The 19,026-nt window shown below is 52.9% G+C and overlaps 1 protein-coding gene across 3 annotated transcripts in view; it reads left to right on the forward strand.

Moving 5' to 3' along the window:
* Positions 1-19,026, forward strand: part of APPL2 (adaptor protein, phosphotyrosine interacting with PH domain and leucine zipper 2) — a 49,998-nt gene that overhangs the window by 21,477 nt on the left and 9,495 nt on the right. For all 3 annotated transcript variants that reach the window (XM_026499759.4, XM_026499760.4, XM_057316520.1), the window contains 10 exons: positions 1,195-1,282; positions 4,259-4,300; positions 4,417-4,475; positions 5,220-5,366; positions 9,116-9,198; positions 11,550-11,708; positions 13,066-13,254; positions 14,455-14,497; positions 14,592-14,648; positions 14,746-14,834. In XM_026499759.4, coding sequence (XP_026355544.2) covers positions 1,195-1,282; positions 4,259-4,300; positions 4,417-4,475; positions 5,220-5,366; positions 9,116-9,198; positions 11,550-11,708; positions 13,066-13,254; positions 14,455-14,497; positions 14,592-14,648; positions 14,746-14,834 — 956 coding nt within the window. The remainder of the gene's footprint in view (positions 1-1,194; positions 1,283-4,258; positions 4,301-4,416; positions 4,476-5,219; positions 5,367-9,115; positions 9,199-11,549; positions 11,709-13,065; positions 13,255-14,454; positions 14,498-14,591; positions 14,649-14,745; positions 14,835-19,026) is intronic.

The following is a 19,026-nucleotide window of genomic DNA, read 5'->3' on the forward strand; positions in this document are numbered from 1 at the left end:
TTGGTGGGGAGTGAATCATTCCCAAAGGATGGAAGGCTGGGAATGTGATCTTACAGGTGTATCATGGCCTCCCGGAAGCTGGGCCCCGTCAGAGATTCTCAAACAGGCCTCTTGGTGTGGCGACCTATGGGCGTGAAAGCAAAACTTTGCCAAATGCACACTGCGAAAAAGATTGCTGGGTGATTTCCCTTTGTTCACCAAGCAGGAATCCCAGAACGTCTTTAGCAATATCTGTGTTCGTTGCTGATGTCTAGACTACCAAACGTTTGAGCTTTGGGCAACTTCGTGAGCGTAAAGGCAGATTCTCTATCCAGCACGGGATAGGAGGATAGCCTGGTTCAGGTTCCAGTAGCCCAGGATGAAAATCCCAGCCATTCCTCCTCCTTGCTTTCTGGATTTGGAGTTGTTTGCCTCCCTGTTGCATGGGTATAATAAATAAGGCCTGACTGTCAGAGTGGGTAAGAACCAAGCTATAGAAAGCACGTAACGCTGGCACGCAAAAAAGTACTCAGAAGCGGTAGTGCTGAGGGGGGACGGCTTATTTCTTCACCATTTACAACAGGATTTAGAAAGGGCTTGACAAGGTGGAAGGAGAGAAAGACTCAGGAGCCGTTAAAATTACCTGGTGAGGAGGATTCCATCTGAATACAATCGTCTTGTTCTTTGAAAGAACATAGGCTTAGGATCTCAGGTGTCAGTGCGGAGCCTTCTTTCTCCAGCGTAGTTTCCAGGCCCACAGCTGCCGGGGTTTTAGGGTTAGGAGGCTCCCAGCAGGCCAGTCTTTCAAGTGTGACTTTGGCCATTCTGAGAGGGAGTGAGCGCATGGAGACCTGGCAAAGTGTGACCCGAGGTCAGTGCTCCTGGTGAGCTGTGTTCGCACAAGCACGTGAGCGCATCCTCCTCCGGCTGGTGTGGCTCAGCCTGAGAACACAAGCAGGGTTTGCACGGTACACGGACTGTAGCCGCGGGCTCGGAGACTCCTCGAGCAAACCCGACGGAGGCCAGCTCAGAACCTCGCGTTTAGTTTTGGTACCTCTAGACCTGTATCGTTTGCAGCTTTCTGAAGGGTTGTTTGCTAAGCAAGCGTAACAGAACTCGAACCACACGGAAGTGTTCAGTGTGATCCTGTGGGGAAATCAGTGTCTGTAATAGTGCGTATGATTTTTTTCAGTAAGATTTCCTTTTTTTTTCCAGCTTAATGTTCTCCATACAGAGCTGGCCAAACAGTTGGCAGACACAATGGTTCTACCTATTATACAATTTCGAGAAAAGGATCTCACAGGTAAAGTTATTGAGTTCAGTGCCAATTACCTTCAAAACATCAATTCATTTCATAATTGCCCTGACTGTACTAATTTCTTTAAATATGTGCATCATTGAGAAATGCCCTTCTTTTTCTGAGCACTCCAGTTTAGCTAAATTTCATTGAATCCCCACTGTGTTCTTGGCTTGTCTAAAGGAGGTTACAGTCTAATGAGAAAACTGACTTGGAAACAGACAATCGTAACATCATGTGATGAGGGCAGCAGGACAGAGAGGTACAAAGAATAAAAACAGTACACAGAAAGGTGTGATTACCGTTTTGACATTAGGGTACCAGGGAGGGCTTCCTGGAGAAGGTGATCTTTGTGCTGGTTTTGAGAGATGAGTAAGTGTTTACCAAGGAGACAAAGATGGCAAGGTTTAGATTACTGGTTGGAGCATTTGTAGGAGTCATGCTGCTTTGGGGGAGCCATGAATGCTTTGGAATGTAAAGTGGGTGGCTTAGATAGGAACGGAGGGGCGGGGACTGTGCTTTACCTGTGCTAGACCCTGGCCTGCAGCCACGAACAAGGCAGACGAACTCCCTGTTCTCCTGGAGCTCACATTTTAGTGGGTGGGCAGACCTGGGACTGGTTCAGAGAACCTGGTTGCCCTTTTGGATTAATTTTGGTTCTTCAATGAGAAACCAAAACACAACTTTAGAGTAATTTTATATCTCTTGCAAGTCAAGGTAGTCAAAAAATGAATAAAAAAGAACCAAAAATCTTGATAAAAAAAGTAGTTGATATTACAGAAGGGAACCCAAACTTTCTAGTCTTTTTTGTTCTTTATGTCATTGAAAATATTCATTGCCTGGAGATTAAAGAATTGTATTTTCTAGAACACTGATGTAAAAAATTGCTGGCCAGAAAGTCTAAACCGAGTACCAAGAGATCTGTTCAGTACAGTACTTCCTCTTTAAGAGACCTGTTCAGTATAGTACTTCCCCTGGGTGGCTCAATCGGTTAAGTGTCTGCCTTCCGCTCAGGTCATGATCCTGGGTCCTGCGATGGAGTCCCTCCTCCAGGCTTCCTGCTCAGCAAGGAGTCAGCTTCTTCCTCTGCCTCTTCCCACCCCCCATCTCCCTCATGCTTGTTCTTTCGCTCTCTTGCTCTCAAATAAATAAAATATTAAAATATATATATATCACCTTAAAATGTAAAATTTATTCAGGCAGAAAAGATGCAGTACATCTTAAAGATGACGTTCCTTTCCCTCCTCACTTGGCAATTCCCTGTGATCACGTCACCTGAGGCTCTAGGGAGCAGGGGTAGACCTGGCATCAACGTTTGCCAAGGGCGGTTTGACAGCCCTGGAACCTGACACAGAACAATAAGTGATATGTCAGCTCATGTCAGGAGGAACCTTGCCTGAGCAGGATTCTTAGGGGTTTTGAGTGTTACTGATCTATAATTGCATGTAAATCCCAACCCCACACGCGGTCCTGTGTTGACCGTCCGGTACAAACAGAGTCTTACTGAGTGCATTTTCTCGTAAAGATTTTCTCTAAACAAAATCATAGAAATGTGTGGGGATATCATCTTAAAAACAAACTCTAAGTCTTTTAGACAGAAAATAATCACCCCCACCCCCAGACCTACGTTGTCGGATCTGTGTCTTTCAGCGTTGTGTTGGAAGGCAGCGGGGGGCAGAGGGTGCCGGCAGCGGTAACCACCGGGCCTTCGTCAATCCTGAAGGCCTTGCGTGTGGATTAGGAGTATTTGCCCAAGATGGCGATTTTTTAAGAGAATAAAACTATGTGGTAGTAGTAAAAAGAGAAGCATCTTAGGTATCTATGGAAACAGTGAATCAAAGTAACCTTCTCTGACGACACCAAACACTCAAGTTTGAAGGGTTTGGCCCGGGTCGTACTTGAGTCAGCCTGAGAACCAGGTTAGAATCTGGCCTCCCCTCCGTGTGATGGTTTTTATCTGACTTTTTGCTGCCTTTTTCATTTATGCACCAATACAAGTACATATCTGAATGAAGAGAACACAACAAAAGCTACTAAGGAAGTTATTTGACCCAGGAAGTGAAAAACCCTGAAAGTGCTCCAATAGGAAGTAAAAGGGAGAGGGGGGAGGAAAGGGAAAGGCAGAAAGCAGCCCGATACCAGGAAGAGTAAGAATAACGTGAAGACAGGTTGAAAAGCTGGAGGCAGTCTTGAGGCAAACTGAAAAAGACATAAAAGGTATGAAAACGCTTTCCTTTGTTTGGTGAAGCAAAACTGGATTGTGGTAGAGTTGGAGAAAGTATCGCTTTCTTTTAGATATCTCTGTGTTTTTAAGTTTTTAACCTTGGACAGCCATCACCCTCGTTGACCTCCTTGTTTTTTCGGTCTTGGACTGTGTTACGCCTCTTCATGTGTGCGTGAAGGGTATGGCACCCACGGGGGTGAGAGCAGTGTTTTGTTGGCTTGTCACAGGTACCGTATCCTCCATGGCTTCAGCCTTTTTCATCAAAACAAGCACCCCATACTCCTTCATTAGTGGTGGCTTTGCAGGTGTTAAAACAGCCAGCAACAGGGCACTCCTAGGTTCTGGGTATGGTCTGGGTATTGTGAGGAAAGAGGTATTAAAACACTTGTTTTGGGGGGCCAAAGAATCCGAGTTTAGGTGTATACTCCAGGTCTCCATGAAGAGTACCTGGCCACCACACACTGCAGCCCACATCCCCCAAGTGCCCTCTGCTTCACGGACCCCCGAATGCTGTCTACGAGGAGTGGCCCAAAGGGCAGTCCGGGTCCCAAGTCTGGGAGGCAGCTGAAGCCACAAGCTCCAATCAGATCCAGATTCCCAGCCAGGAGGCCAGAGCCCTGAGAGGGCAGAGGCCTTGACGAGGTGCTCCCAGAGCCTTCCTCCTTCCACACATAGACTTTCTTGGGGAAGCACAGAGCTCTGGGTTGGCATATTTTATTTTTCTTCGCTCTAAGATGTTTTTTTTTTCTCTTGTTCAGAGGTTAGCACTTTAAAGGATCTTTTTGGACTCGCCAGTAACGGTAGGCATCCTCTCTGTTGTTGGCGCGTGGGTTTAGTATGCATGTGGGTGAAGATGCCGAATGAATGTGCTCGCCTTTCAGCCCACCTGGGTGCTAAAACGCCTCTTTATTTTTAGAGCATGACCTCTCAATGGCAAAATATAGCAGGCTTCCCAAAAAAAAGGAGAACGAGAAGGTAAGAATACCTACCTGATATGTTGTTTTTCACCTCGTTTACCTCAGCTCCTTTTCTAAGTTCCTGCTGCGAATTCATGGCACGGAGGGTACCCTGATGAATTCTTTCTCTTCTTTCATATACATAAATTTTTAATTACTTATTCTAAATCTCATAAGTAGTCTTTAACCTCCCTATTCTAGCTTTTCAAACTGGTTTATTAAACACCAACTTGGAACCATCGTAAAATTACACTTGCACAGTGATTTCACCTCAAGCTTGGTCCCTCGTGCTTGTCTGCCTCATACGTATTCAGGTCACTTGAATTTCTTGCCCTGGGTGTTGATTCTGCTTCTTTAACTCGTGCTTTTTTGCTACTGTAGATGATATTGAACATTTTAATGCATCTAAATTCCTACTTCTATTGCATGATTTCCTTGGGCTAAATTATATCCTTGGAATACAATCTTATGACTGAACTAAAATGTTTGTGGCTTTCAGTGCATGCCACCATATTGTTCTCCTAAAGGATTGGAGAGTAATTGGCTTCACCCCGGGGCAGCCCCACAAGCGCGGAGAGGCTATTACTTTGGTATTTTTAACTGGGAGTTTTTAAAACATAAGGTGAAACCTTATCTATGTTTTATTGTATTGGTCACAGAAATGGGTCTCATGAGTCAATGCACACTGTTGAAGCTTCATGCTCTTACAGAATTGCCACGTCCGTCAGACAGCCTGATGTTTTTCTTTCCACCTCTCACCCAGGTGAAGACAGATGTCGTGAAAGAGGTGGCGGCCGCGCGGCGGAAGCAGCACCTCTCTTCCCTTCAGTACTACTGCGCCCTCAACGCGCTGCAGTACAGGAAGCGCGTGGCCATGATGGAGCCCATGATAGGCTTTGCCCATGGACAGGTAGGCCGTGCCCTTCCCCTGAAGCCTGAGATCTGAGCCAGCTGGGGAGAACAGCTTGGCGTTCCTGCTGAGCTAGTGTTTGCGAGAAACTGAAGCATCATCAGAGAAAGAAACACGAACGCACCACCTCCCTGGAACCTTCCTTAGATTCAGCACATGGAGAGCTTCCAGGTGGGCTGGACTCATTAGGCTGTGCGTGCCAGCAGTGATGGCCTCGATCCCAAGTCTCCCAAGGGGAGGGGCTGGCATGGCCCTTGGTCTCTGAGCCAAGTGAGAGCCAGGCCTGGTCTGATGTTCTGAGAAGCAGCCGACTGCTCGGGTTGGTGGAGCTGGGCCTACAGTTTAGGGACCCCCGCACATTCCCCTGCCGCTCTGTGTGGAGGGTCACCGTCAGCTGGGCTGTTCTCGTTGCTGAGGTCATTGCTGGCACCTTGGCATGTGGGGCATGGCGAAGCGTTACTGCTGCTGGCTGAAGTCTCTGTCCAGGATGTATGCGGCCGCTTCCCCCAGTTAGTGGGCTCCTGAACATTCGTCTGTCAACATTCTCGAGTGGCACCCGCCTGGCAGGGATAGGAGTGAGGGTCCATATGAGGCAAATGGCACCACCCCTCCCCTCCATCCCTGCCCTGATCTAGCCCCACTTTCGTGGACTTAAACACCTCACCCCAGCATGCAGAAAACACACCTGGGAATCTTCTCTCAGTTGACAATCTAGGAGCAGAAAGGGACGTCAGGAAGCAGAATGTTGAGAAGAAAAAAAAGTCAGCGACTTTTTAAAACTCCACATGTGTGAGCATCTATTCTTTTTTAATACATGTAAAAAAAATACATATATTTCAAAAAACACAGCATCAGTAGCATTCAGGGGAAAGGGGATCAAGAGAGGATCTTAGGCATTCAGGCTCCGTGATCTGTCTTAATGTGGCTGTGACATCGAATGGCGAGGTAACTCAGGTTGGCTTAGCCTTCGGAGGTGCCGTGTAAATACAGTGCTATAATTTGTGTCATTGCGTAAAGCTGGGTTGACCCCAAAGCTAGCTCTGTCCAGCGCGGGCTCCGGTCCCCCGGCAGCGTCCAGCCTCCTCGCGGTGGGCGCCGGTGCCGCGTCCCTCCTTCCTTAGTCATTGCACCCCTGCCCGGCGGAGGGCCTGGCCGCGCTGGAGAACACCCGTCCTGCCTTCGCTCTCTCTCAGTGACGCCTCCTGTCATGTCCGTCCTCCCGGGATGGACAGTCCAGGCCTGTGGAGCAGGAATCCCAGCTCCAGGGTCAGAGGCCCAGGGTCAGAGAGGGGCCTGGACTGAGCCTCAGAAAGCGGAGCAGCTGCGGGCTGAGCAGTCAGTGGTTGGGGTGCCTGGTTAGTTAGGTAGGGGCCTCACGAGGTCTAAGGGATGGACTTGTTCCTGGCGGCTTTCGTCTGTTCCTCCTTAAGGACCACACCCGCTTCTCCCAGCCTGCGCTAAGTGAACGCTGCCCACTGCCTGGTGGGGAGAGGGGGCCTGGGGAGAGGGGGCCCGACTGTGGGAGCACCCCACCCCCACCCCAGGCTTGGGGACACGGAGCAGAGCAGCACACCGTCATTGTTAGGTGGCTACAGCAGCATTTTTGAGGATTGAGGATGGTATGTTTCAGTTTTCATGTGCAAAGTACCCAGATTTCAAGACACAAGACCAAATATTCCCTCCCCCTGCAGACTTCAAATCCTGCCGAAAGCTGTAGCTCCTTCACTTAGACCAGTTGTTGTCTAACCGCATGAATCTTTTGGATGATTCCAAAGCATTCATTCTCCATCTGCCTCATCAGCCCTTTTAAATCGGCGTTGACTACGCGTCCACCGTTGTTAGCTGATGGCCGTCTGACCACTGTACTTCCTGCGCCTCAGGAAGGCACGAGAATCTGGCTCCTTGGATGATGTGGCCCTGAGTCAGGCTTCTTGGCCCCACCCACTGCAGTGCAGACTCTTTGACTCCAGTTTTGCCTTCCCTGGTCCTTGTTAAACGGGTCTGCCCTGAAATCACGACTCATTCGTCATGCCTGAAACCAACTGAGGTCTTGCAGGCTGTGCACAGGTTTGTGAGATCAGAGAAACCAAGTCCAGGGTAGTATTCACAGGGGAGCTCCGATGCAAGGTGGCTGGAGAAGCCAGGATCTCATCCCTCCCTTCCATTCCTTCAGATCAGACTGTCTGCGGGATTGCAGGCCCCCCCCCCCCCCCCGCCCCGGCCCCGCCCCGGGAGCTTACACAATAGCACAGGAGCTAAGACATGGAATTCTGAGTCTAAATTCTGAGGAGTTCAGGGAGGGGCAAGAGAGGAAACCCACTGTGAGGCTGTGTCCTTAGAAAGCAGAAGGCTCCTCGAACAGACTTTGCTACTGGAGGTTTCAGAGACTCAGAATGGCATTTACTGTTCTGATCTCTGTATGATTAAAAGATCATGGGGCCAGAGCTGCTCCCCGCATGATTACCTTGCGTTAGGATAATTGTGATCATCCGCTGTTTTTATGCTGTGAAAAAGAAGGGCGTGGGGGTACAGACTTCTCCAGGATGTAAGCATGACAGCACCTGCCACCTCACTGGGGTGCGCGGTCGGGTTCTGTACCCACCACCCAGGGCAGGGGCCGCTCCAGATCAGACCATGAGCTGGCATGAAGGGTGGGAAAGACAAAAATACCCACCTCCAAAGCTGAGCGTTTTCTCCCTTGTTTCATGACTCGGGCTTGCAGCTCTTACCTCTCTGTGATCAGGCACGTGAGATGGAGCAGGTCACGCCTAGTATTCAGATTTTTTAAAGCCTTGGCCGCGGAAGGAAATGGAGACTTGAGCTTCGGGGCTGGATGGTTACAGATGTCAGTAATGCACAGGGGTGGCCCCTCTTCCCTCTGTGAGGCAACCCAGACTGTCTGGGAAGTGAATACCCCAGAGTCACCGGAAGTAAGGACTTCCTTCTGTCCGTTCCCCAAAAGCCAGCAATTGAAGTTTTATTTTCACGGGAGATGGAGCCTTCCTTGGGCCACACTCCCCTGAGCGGAGAGAGCCCGCATCCCAGGATGCTGGGGGCCAGAAGGGAGCTCACCCGCGTTGAGCCCCTCTTCGAGCCCAGAGCTCTGCTCCCTCTTCACACCCACAGCCCCTCTGGGTTGATGTCAGGGTTGGAAGAGCCGCTAAGGGTCTTCAGCCCAGTTTCCCCTCGGCAGTGTCCCAGGCGTATCCTCTGTCTGGCTCTGTTCTGAGTGGCGCAGCTCGTTGACCGGAGTCAGGCGGCCTTCAGGGTGCGCTCCTCTGATCACCCGCCGCGCCCTACACCCCATGCTCGTCCAGTTCTGGCCGGGGCTGTGCATGTCAGGTGTCACACCCTAGGGAGCCCCTGGAGATGCAAAGGTGGAGACCTACTCCTTGCCCCCCACAAGCTTTCTATCTAGAATTCACAGAGCAAAAGAGCTGATGACTATCGGAGATAATTGTCAGGAGTAACTACCGACACGCCTGGTCTGGGATGTGCCAAGCGGTGAACTCCCATTATCCCTGATGTTTCCGGTCTTTCAGTAAGAGAGCTCAGTCCCAGCACCCCCGGTTCTGCAGCGCGCTGGGGCTTTGGGAGGAACTCCGCTGCTGGGGGGCGGGGAGCTCGGCAGAGGCACACGGAGCACGAGCACGTGGTGGGGCCAGCCAGCCAGGGTCGCCACCCCGCTGGATGCACTCACTGATCACCTTTCCTAGATGACCTTCAGAACATCACATTCTGTCTTACAGATTAACTTTTTTAAGAAGGGAGCAGAGATGTTTTCCCAAAACATGAACAGCTTTTTATCCTCAGTTGCGGACATGGTCCAAAGGTAAGGCAGCCACTCTGGGTCCTGCGGGCCCTTGCCTTTCCTGCTGAATCCATCCCTCTGGGAGGTGGGAGGGTCCCCTGGAGCCCTGCCACCGCCATCATGGGAACTCTGAGCAGTGGGCCCCCTTCTTAGCTGCCGGTATTCGGGATACTGAGGTTGGAAAGTAATGCCTTCTGCCGTCCCCCCCCCCGCCCCGTGGGGAGCCCAGAGGCGTGCCCACCACGTGAACAACGGATTACGTAGCTTAAAGAAAAGATAAAGTGTCTGCAGGGGGACTTTCGCATCAAGTCCCAGTTCCTGTGCTGAGGGAGGGTCTCCTTCTGTGTGCTGACAACCAGCCTTCACGTGCCCCAGCCCGTGAGCCCGGCGTAGGCTCGCTGTGGATTTAGAAGTGGCCTCGCTTCCCCTTTGGAGCCAAGGGGTTTGCAGGCAGAAGTGCTGTGACTCTTTAGGAAACTGGCCATCACGTCAATTTATGTAGATAACGAGGCTTTATGCCTTTTTTGAATCAGTTCAACAAATCGCACTTCGGTCTTGCAAATGCTTATTTTTTTGAAAATACAACATCCTCTCTTCAGGCTGTCCTGCCACATTTAGTTGATGCTGTGGCTGTTTGGACACCCTTTGCCTCCATTGCCAGTGTCCGAGACAGCCCCAAGGAGGCTTGTTTCATTCACACCGCAGACGTGGTTCCTGGAGTACTCCATGATTTCTGGAGTACGGACGAGAGAGAGTGGTTCATAAGCAGAAATACAAAAGGATTGGAATATAGGATTTTTTTTGTGTGGAAAAATGGAGGAAGGTTGCTCCTTTTCTTAAGGATGTTGCATTTCAAAATACCTTTAAAAAAAAGATGAATTTATTTTAGAGTGAGCAAGTGCAGGGAGGGGCAGAGGGAGAGGGAGAGAGTGACATCAGCAGTCTCTTCGCAGAGCCTGGAGCCTGACACAGAGCTCGATCTCACGACTCTGAGATCGTGACCTGAGCCGAAACAGAGTCAAATGCTTAACTGACTGCGTCACCCTGGAGCCCGAGCATTTCAAAATACCTTGAGGCCACCACTGGACTCTGTTGAACGAATCCCGAGAAAATCCAGAGCCGAGCATTCGTAGGCGCACATGAAGGAGCGCACGGGAAGGTTGTAGCGTCGGAGGCACCTGCGCCTTCCTGGCGGTCACTGAGCGGCCTGCGCCCGGCCGCTCGTGCGGGCTGGGTCTGTGATGAGGCTGGAAAGCACTCCGAAATCCGAGTCGGTTTCCTGCCATTTATTCTGACTGTTAGCCGCTGGGGGTGTTAGGAGAGGGGAGGGCATGTGCCTACTGTCACTTTTCCCCTTCTCTCTCCCCCGGCCCCCTCTGACTGCCTCTGTCTTACCCTGCTTTAGCTCCTAGAATTCCCTGGCTTCGTGTGTCCTGGGAGAACCATCTGTCCCTTTTTGGTTTTTCATGCGCTGGATTTTTTTTATTAACGGATGGCGGGACATTCACGCTTGTGTTTGTGATGCTGTGTCTCTCTGCAGATCTCGGAGCCTCTGTCCACAGCTCATTCCACACGTCAGCACACACGAGCCAGAGCCTGGGCACTGGCCTCTTACCCTCAGTGCGTAGCGTGGGCAGCCCTTGGCCGGCCGGCCCTGCAGTCTCGGGCAGTGGTGGGGCTGCCATGAAAGGAAAAGCATTGCCTTTGTCTTTGTCACTGCACCTTCATCCCACCTCCTGGTCATTTTCCTATCTCCAGTGACCCTTTCCACCTCAGGGGAGCCGGTGGGGGGCGGGGGCAGGAATGTTTCCTTCCTTCCTTTCCAGCTCTTTCGCAGGCAGCCTGCACTGCAGCCCTGAGGATGAGCTCATCAAAGCTTTTCTCCTATAATTTGCATCAACATGGGACACCTTGGTGGCTCAGTTAAGACTCTGATTCAATTCTTGGTTTTAGCTCGGGTGGTGATTTCAGGGCCTGTGAGGTCGGGCTCCACACCCCCCTTCCCTTGTGTGCCTTCTCTCTCTCTCTCTCCCCCTCCCTCCCTCTCTAAAATGGATGAATCAGTCTTTTAAAAAAAATTGCATCAACAGTTCTAAGCCTGGATACCGCTTTGTCCAAAGAGAAATTGGAGGCATTGTCTCGCTGGGCTCGGGCATCACCCACTGCTCTTCCTCGTGTTCTGTTTTAAAGCGGCAGTCATAGTCATATATAAACACTTCGAGCAACACAGACGCGAGTCCCACGATCTCCAGCTTCTGGGCCCTGTTTCCCTTCGTGTAGCCCGAAGCCGTGGGGACAGCTCCGCCACCTGCTACTCGGCGGTGCTGGGTCGGCCAGTGAGGAGCGGCTGACCCGACCCCTTCTGTCTTAAGCATTCAGGTGGAACTAGAAGCCGAGGGGGAGAAGATGCGGGTGTCCCAGCAGGACCTGCTGTCTGTTGATGAGTCTGTTTACGCCCCGGACTCCGACGTGGCCGCGCCACAGATCAACAGGAACCTCATCCAGAAGGCTGGCTACCTTAATCTGAGAAGGTGAGGATGCCGTTGCCTGCCTGTTTCTGAGATCTGTTTGCCCTCAGGTGGCGACAGAGCATCTGTTCAGGGGAGGTTGGGGAAGAACGCCCGCCAGGGGCGCCACACGGAAGCCTCTGGGGCTCTGGCCCAAGTCCCTGAGGGGCGGGCTTGAACCAGTCTCGCAAGAACCCGGTGCGTGGACTCCGAGCGCTGGGCCACGCCTGTCCCTGGTCACCGTGGCCATACGCAGATAGCCTGCTCTTAACCGGCGTCATCGTCCTGGACCGTAGGGAGCTTCTGTCCCACCCCGCCCCTGGCCCAGGCCCCCAACGGGTGAGAGCCGAGCGCTCGAGGCCTGCCGCTGAGGCCGGAGTCCAGGGCCATCCAGGTTCTCCCACACAGAAGCACACGGTCACCCTCGGGGCCACTGAATTGAAAGGAGGATGATCGGGCTTCCTTGTGTCCAAGAGCAGACTCTGACTTTGGTTCAGTCACAGCCCCCGGCTGGGCCTCAGTCGCGTCAGGCATGAAACGGAGCTGATAATCACACCTACTAAGTAAAGTTGTTGCAGGGACGGAGTGAGGTCATTTCTAGTAGGTAGTAAGCACCCACATGTTAGCTAGTAGCAGTTTTTGGAAATAACTGTAATTATTGAGGCAGGAAGCCTAGCGCCTTGCACATAGTTGCTACTCGATAAACACTGACTCAGGTAAATGTACCTGGTATTTCTCAAATGGAGGATCCACAGAGAGGACTCGCCAGCTGTTTTCTTACCAACGGGAGCTCAGCTCGTTGCAATCATAAGTTAAATGTCTCCTGCAGTTTGTATGGATAGAAAACCCTACCGGGTTGGTGTTATTTGCCAGTTACTGGATATTCCTCTTGTAAGCAGCCCACAAAACATCCAGTTGGAGCAAAACTCAATGTCATAAATGCCCCCAGGATTGCAGGTGCCGTGAGCCGAGGGGACCCCAGAGACTCTCACTAGACTCAGAGCAGTTCAGCTCCATGTCTTAGAGGAATGACCATCTAGGTTTTCAGGTCCAAATGGGGATGGACTAGTTCTGTTTCCGGATCTCGGGAGAAGCCAGTGTCTCTGCTGTTGGGGGGTGGGGGGTACATGCTGCCCGCAGACCGGAGCTGGCCCTGGGCTGCCACCCCCCGCGTGAACAGAGCCCCTGACTTCCAGGTCACTCAAGCTAAATTGTGCCTCTTCTCCGCTGCATTTGGGTTATTTCCAAAGCAGTTTTGCTTTAATGTAAAGAAACATTATTTCTAAAATGCCACCGATGCTCGTTGAGAGGCAGCCAGATCTTGAGGTGCTGCGCGGGCTTCCTAGGACCAGCGGGCGTTCTAAAGCCACGATTCTTACAGTAAAACAGGGCTGGTCACCACCACCTGGGAGAGGCTTTACTTCTTCACGCAAGGCGGGAACCTCATGTGTCAGCCCCGGGGCGCCGTGGCCGGAGGCCTGATCCAGGACCTGGACAACTGCTCGGTGATGGCGGTGGATTGTGAAGACCGTCGATACTGCTTCCAGATCACCACGCCCAACGGAAAATCGTAGGCCATACAGGGTCTCTTTGGGAGGAGAGCCGGTCTAGTGACTCCACCCCGCCAAGGGCCTCCTAGCTCATCCCTCCGTGCTGGCCCTCCGTGGGAGAGGCCCCGCTCCGGGTACTGCTGACCTTTGGGGAGGCCGTTTTTATGTGCTCCCTAAGCATGCACACAGGACCCTTGTGGGATCCGCTCTGCCTTATTTAAGGAGCCCCAGTGCAGATTTGTCCATGGCTTTGGAGGAGACGTGGCCTCCGTGTGGGAGGCAGCCGTGGGAGGAGCGGTTTGTCAAGAGAAGGCTGTGGCCGCTCCTGCCTGCTCCGCAGAAGCTCTGTCTTTGCTGGGTGGGGGGAGCAGGAGAGCCCCCAGACCTGCCTGGGCGAGCCCGCTGCCCCAGCTGAAACCCGTGACGGGACAGCGCCCTCAGCCCGTGCTGTGCCTACACCCACCCCCACGCCCCCACCCCCCTCAACCCCCCCACCCCACACCGCTGTGTGCTGCAGGGGCCCAGAAGCGTGCACTTGGAGTCCTTCGCAGGGACCGCCCGCCCTTCAGTTGGGGCTGCTCTGCTTGCATTTGCTTCCATGTGGGGTTCTGAGCGGAGCTCCCGTGTCAACAGGAGCGTGCTTGGGCAAGTCGGTCCAGTGTGGACCATCTGCTGGGTTGGCAGAGCGGTGTCAGACCTCGTCCTTCCTCCTGGGTGACAGAAGCGGACTGGTATCCCAGTCCTGGTGACGAAACTCCTCTGTCATCCCAGATGTAAAACAGGATAAGAGCCACGCTCCCCTCCCACCACTGTGGGGTCCGTGGAAAGGGGGACACCCTCCCCAGAAGTAGGGCAGTGTCATTTGCATCCAATTCCCCTCTCCCCTCCGTGGGGTGTCTGCTGACTCCTCTGGGCCGGACGCCTGGCGGCCCCGATCATCTAAGAGGCCAACAGGATGTCCGTGCATGTGGACCCCCAGCTCGAGCTAGTAGATCTGAGCCCAGCTGCTCACTTTACAGATGAGAGAGCGCAGGCGCAGGGGAAGGACGCATCGGTCCAGGATCACACAGTAAATGAGCAGCGAGCCAGAGCCCCAATTTCTCTCCTTCCCGCCATCCCGCCTTCCTGGCACTTCCCTTTGGGACCAGCTGAGTTCAGTGCATGTGGACTAAGCCCGTCAGCGGTCCGGGAAGCACTGACTTGGATGCACTTTATTTCAGGGGAATAATCCTCCAGGCAGAAAGCAGAAAGGAAAATGAAGAGGTAAAGGTTTTGTTCTTTCACTTCTGTCCTGGTCTAGCGACTAGCGTCCTAGTGACTGGGCTCCAGCAGATTTTTTAATGTCCTCTCTCCACAGTGGATATGTGCCATAAACAACATCTCCAGACAGATCTACCTGACTGACAACCCAGAGGTAACTCGCGCCACCCTCCCCGCATCCCTGGCCCTTGCTCAGTCTGAAGGGTGAGCGCCCCTCCTGGGACTGAGCCTGTCCTCCTGCGCATTCGTAGGCGGTCGCCATCAAGTTGAACCAGACGGCTCTCCAGGCAGTGACTCCCATTACGAGTTTCGGAAAAAAGCAAGAAAGCTCGTGCCCCAGGTAACAAAGGACAGTGGGAAAGTGGCTTGTGTGTATTTGTGAGTCAGGAATTTGACAGGAGTTATTTCATCCTCACACACCACCTGGGGGTGGAGTTCAGGCTACCAGGAGAGGCGGGTATTGGCCCAGGGTCACAGCGCCGGTGAGGGGACAGACCCTGGCTCCATCCTCCCCTGGACCTCGCAGCCGCAGCCCGAGCAAACAGGACTGGCGTCGAGGGTGTGCTGGTCAGGGCTTCTCACATTTTCTGTCAGCATCAACAAAGTTCTGGAACCAAAACAAAACTTTTTTAAACTAAGGAACAAAATCACCTTTTCCGTGTCTGTGCTACCGCCCAGGCCTGATCTCCGTGCGTATGGATACTTTCACACGTGCGTTAATTTTTCCTTCTCACATATATTTTTCATATTTTTACACTTCTCATAATTGTTCCTTTTAGTAACTATATACACTCTTCTGTGATTTATTATCATTAGCTGTTGAATATTTAGATGGCCTCCCTTTCCTTTCTTTGCTGTTATCATGTGTGGTGAACATTTTCATGCATCTAGCCTCGCTCTTGCTTTGAATATGGCTTTAGGGTTTATTCCAGGAATCTCAGCTTTTGTCTAAGGGGAGTTTCCACGCCAAAGGTGAGTTACAATTAAGACGGTGTGCGGTGTCCATTTTTCAGTGGCATGGCAGAAAGAGCCCCATTAAATAAATGTTTCGCAGATATTATCTTGTGAGTCCGGACAGAAGTCATCGGAGAGCTAAGGGTTCAGTTCCCCGGGTGTCGGTGCTGTGAGGCGAGGCGCCAGCGTGTACACGCAGAGCCCTGGGTGCGCAGGAAGGAGCAGTAGAAAGAGAAGGCTGGGAAGTAGCCGTGAGTCTGATGGTGAATGGACGGGGGGCCCTGCTTCGGCGCTCTGGGCCGTGGAGCAGCAGTGCAGGCTGAGGGAGGTGGCCCGTCACAGCCGTGTGGAAAGGCTGTCCTGCGGCATGGTGGGGAGATGGACAGGGTAGGGATGCCCCAGGCTGCTGCTGGAATAGCTAAGACAGAACAGGAGAAGCTGAGCCAAGGTAATAAAAATGGGCAAGAGGCAACAGGTGACACTTTAGTGCTGGGTTTCATAGTTCACAAGGCAGCACGTTCATGAAGGGCAGCTCTAAGAAGGGCGCTCCGAGTGGACATGGGAATACAGATCGGGCCAGCGGGCCGGGCCACAAGCCTCCTGGGTGAGCGCGCCAGCCTGCTCTCTCTCATGCTGCGGCCGTGGGAGCTGGGCATGCCGGAGAACGCTGGCCTTGGAGTTCCGAGACCTTCCGACGGCTATGATTCAACACAGCTAGATGGCCCGGCGTGGCTCTGCTCTCTGGGCCTCTGTCTCCTTGACTTTGTGACGCAAGAAGACGTGAAAGTAGGCGACCGCCCCGGTCCCTTTGCAGTTCTAACACCGTCTAGGTGCCGATGGGGTGTTGAACTAGTGTTAGTAATTGAAGCTGTGACTGGCTTTCTAAAAAACAATTTGTAGCTCAGACTGAATTATTCAATAGCTGATTTTTTCTCCCTGTTGTAGAATAAGTAAATCATACAGAATCCTGAAACCAGCAAGACCTCTAGCCAGCCAGCTGAATCAGCACGGAGACTGGAAGGGTGGCGGGTGTGGCCAGAGACGGCCCAGGGTTGCGGAGGCTGGGGGAGGGCTCCCGTCTCTCTCAGGGTCAGCTCCTTAAGAATAAAGAAAGGTTTTGTTGACTGGGGAGGGGGTGCGGGGGGAGAAGCAGAGAAACTTGTTCTTGGGAACCAGCTGCCACTCCCTGCTAAGCAAATACCGCGCGTGGCCTCCCCTCGTTCTGCAGTCCGTGCACCTCTGATGCTCATTCACTTGTCCGGCTGCTCAAGTACCGGTTTGCTCGCAGGGTCTGTGCTCTGTGCCCCCGGCACTGGGCGAGGTGGGAAAGCTGAGTCTGGTCAGTAAGGACCGGCAGAAGGTAAATAAATACTTAGCTAAATGGGGAAAAGTGCTCTGGTGTTAAAGACCACGGTGCTGTCATGGAGAGGCCTGTCCGTGGAGACAGTGAGACTGAGGAGTGAACAATGAGAAGTAGCCACTCTTGCAAAGAGCCAGAGTCGTGCGCTCCTGCCGGCAGTTCCGGAGGCTAGAAGGCAGCCGAGAGCTTAGTGTGTTTGAAGAACTGAAGAGAGGCCACAGAACTACAGTGTGGGCCCAGGGGGATCGCGGAGCAGGGTGAGGTTGCAGGGGTGAGGTTGGCGGGGGAGGGAGGCAGGAACAGATCACGAAGGAAGCCATGGTCAGGATCCCGGGGCGTGGTCGAAGGGTGCAGAGAGGGAGACGTGCACGTGTCAGGGGGAGAGAGATGATCCACTTTGCGTTGTCTACGGGCAGCTCTGGCTACAGTCGAGGACACGAACACAGCTGGGCCGGTAGGTATCGAGTCGGGCCTATGGCAGCCGTCCAGGTGACGATGATGGCGCCTTAAACCAGGATGGTGGCAGAGGAGACGAAGAGTAGATGGCTCTCGGACTTGTGGTATAGTGAGATGTGGATGGAAGGAAGGGACAAATCAAATGATGACCCCTGTCTGGGTTGCGTACCTGGGCAGAAGGTGGCCTATTCAGAGATGGAAAGGGGTTGGTAGTGTTCCCTTCGGACGTAAGATGGAGGGGCCCGTGACACACCCCAGGACGCGTCAGGTGGTCAACGGATGATACTGGTCTGGAGCACAGAGGAAACCTCGGGGCTGAGGAAGTGAATCGGGACATCGTCGAGGGAGCGAGTGCGGAGGGAGAAGACAGGAGCCTCGGACGGAATCCCGACGCACACCAGCATTGTCATAGAAGGGAAGGAACCTACGAAAGCCACCAAGAAACAGGCAGGAAAGCGGTGTCAGCAGGCACCAAGAGTTTTAAGGAGGAGAACTCAACTATGTGAGCTGCTCTGACGTGCGGTGTTTGAAGTAGGACAACGCTCGCCAAGCGTGTGTCCATCAGAGTAGGTGACGTGCAGGCCACGGTGACGCTGCATCATGTCACTCCCGTGTTCAGCCCTCCGCGGCTCCCGATGCTGTAGACTCAAGTGCGGACCTCACCTCACGGGGTCACCGCCCTCCACGCCTGGCCGCGTCCTGTTGTCACTGTGTTCCCTCCCCGTAGACTCTCTGCGGGGCCAAAATCTTGGACTCGCTTTTCTCCCTTTAAGCTTCTGCTCGCACCTTCCTCCAGTGCTCACCGCGTAGACTCGTGCGCCCCTCAGAGCCCGGATGAAGCAGCACAGGGATTCTGCGCTCGTGGACTGAGGCAGCGTGGCGTCGGGGACAGCACTGAGCTGGCAGCGACACGTCCGCTCTCGGTTGGGCTCACCCGCCTGGTCACCGAGAGCTCTCGGAATTACTCCGTTTCTCTAGAGACCGCACCTTCCTTTTCTGGAAACGATGGCGGGGAAACAGCGGTCTGTCCTGGCAGTGGCTGTCTGCACACCCGTGCTGTATTTCTGTCCGCTTCCCGCTCAGCGTGCCCACCTGTCGGGTGGCTGCTCAGAGCCGTTTCATACAGTGTATTTAGTATTGACGTACTCGAGAAAAAGGAACAAAGATATCAAGAGCCTTCTTAGGCTCCAGATAACGTAAGAAATCAAAATACTTTGACATTCTTTGTTGACATTCCCTCAAAGGGGCTTACCCTCGAGCAGGGAAGAAAAGATCATAAAGACGTGAAAAGTTAAATGACAGCATCCTGACGCTGGAAGAGAGGAAACATGGTGACATGTGACTAATCACCGTACTGACGGTCCTCTTCTGTCAGACGCGTTAGCAGCGTGTGCGCACACAGTGCCGAGCTCAGGGGCACACGGGCGTGCAACACTGTCCCTGGGAGCGCACAGAGGGTCAGGGCTGGCTTGGAAGGCTTCGTGGAGGAGCAGGAATTTGAGCTGGTGTTTTGGAAAGGGGGATTGGGATGGAGAAGGAAGCAAGGAAAAGAGTGGGGGGTGTGGGGGTAGCTCCAGGGGAGGGTGCATTACGGGGGTGGGGGGGGGTTCTTGGGAGAAATTAAAGCCAGGTTGTGACCAGGTTGTGAATGCTAGGCCAAGATGTAGTCATTCATGCGGTTAACATTTTTGAGTGCCTTCTGTGTACCAAGTAGTAAATGTGATTTAGCCATAGCCCCTGCTCTCAAAAACCTGTCCCACCG

Source organism: Ursus arctos, unplaced genomic scaffold (assembly GCF_023065955.2).
Source record: "Ursus arctos isolate Adak ecotype North America unplaced genomic scaffold, UrsArc2.0 scaffold_21, whole genome shotgun sequence".
NCBI lineage: Eukaryota > Metazoa > Chordata > Mammalia > Carnivora > Ursidae > Ursus > Ursus arctos.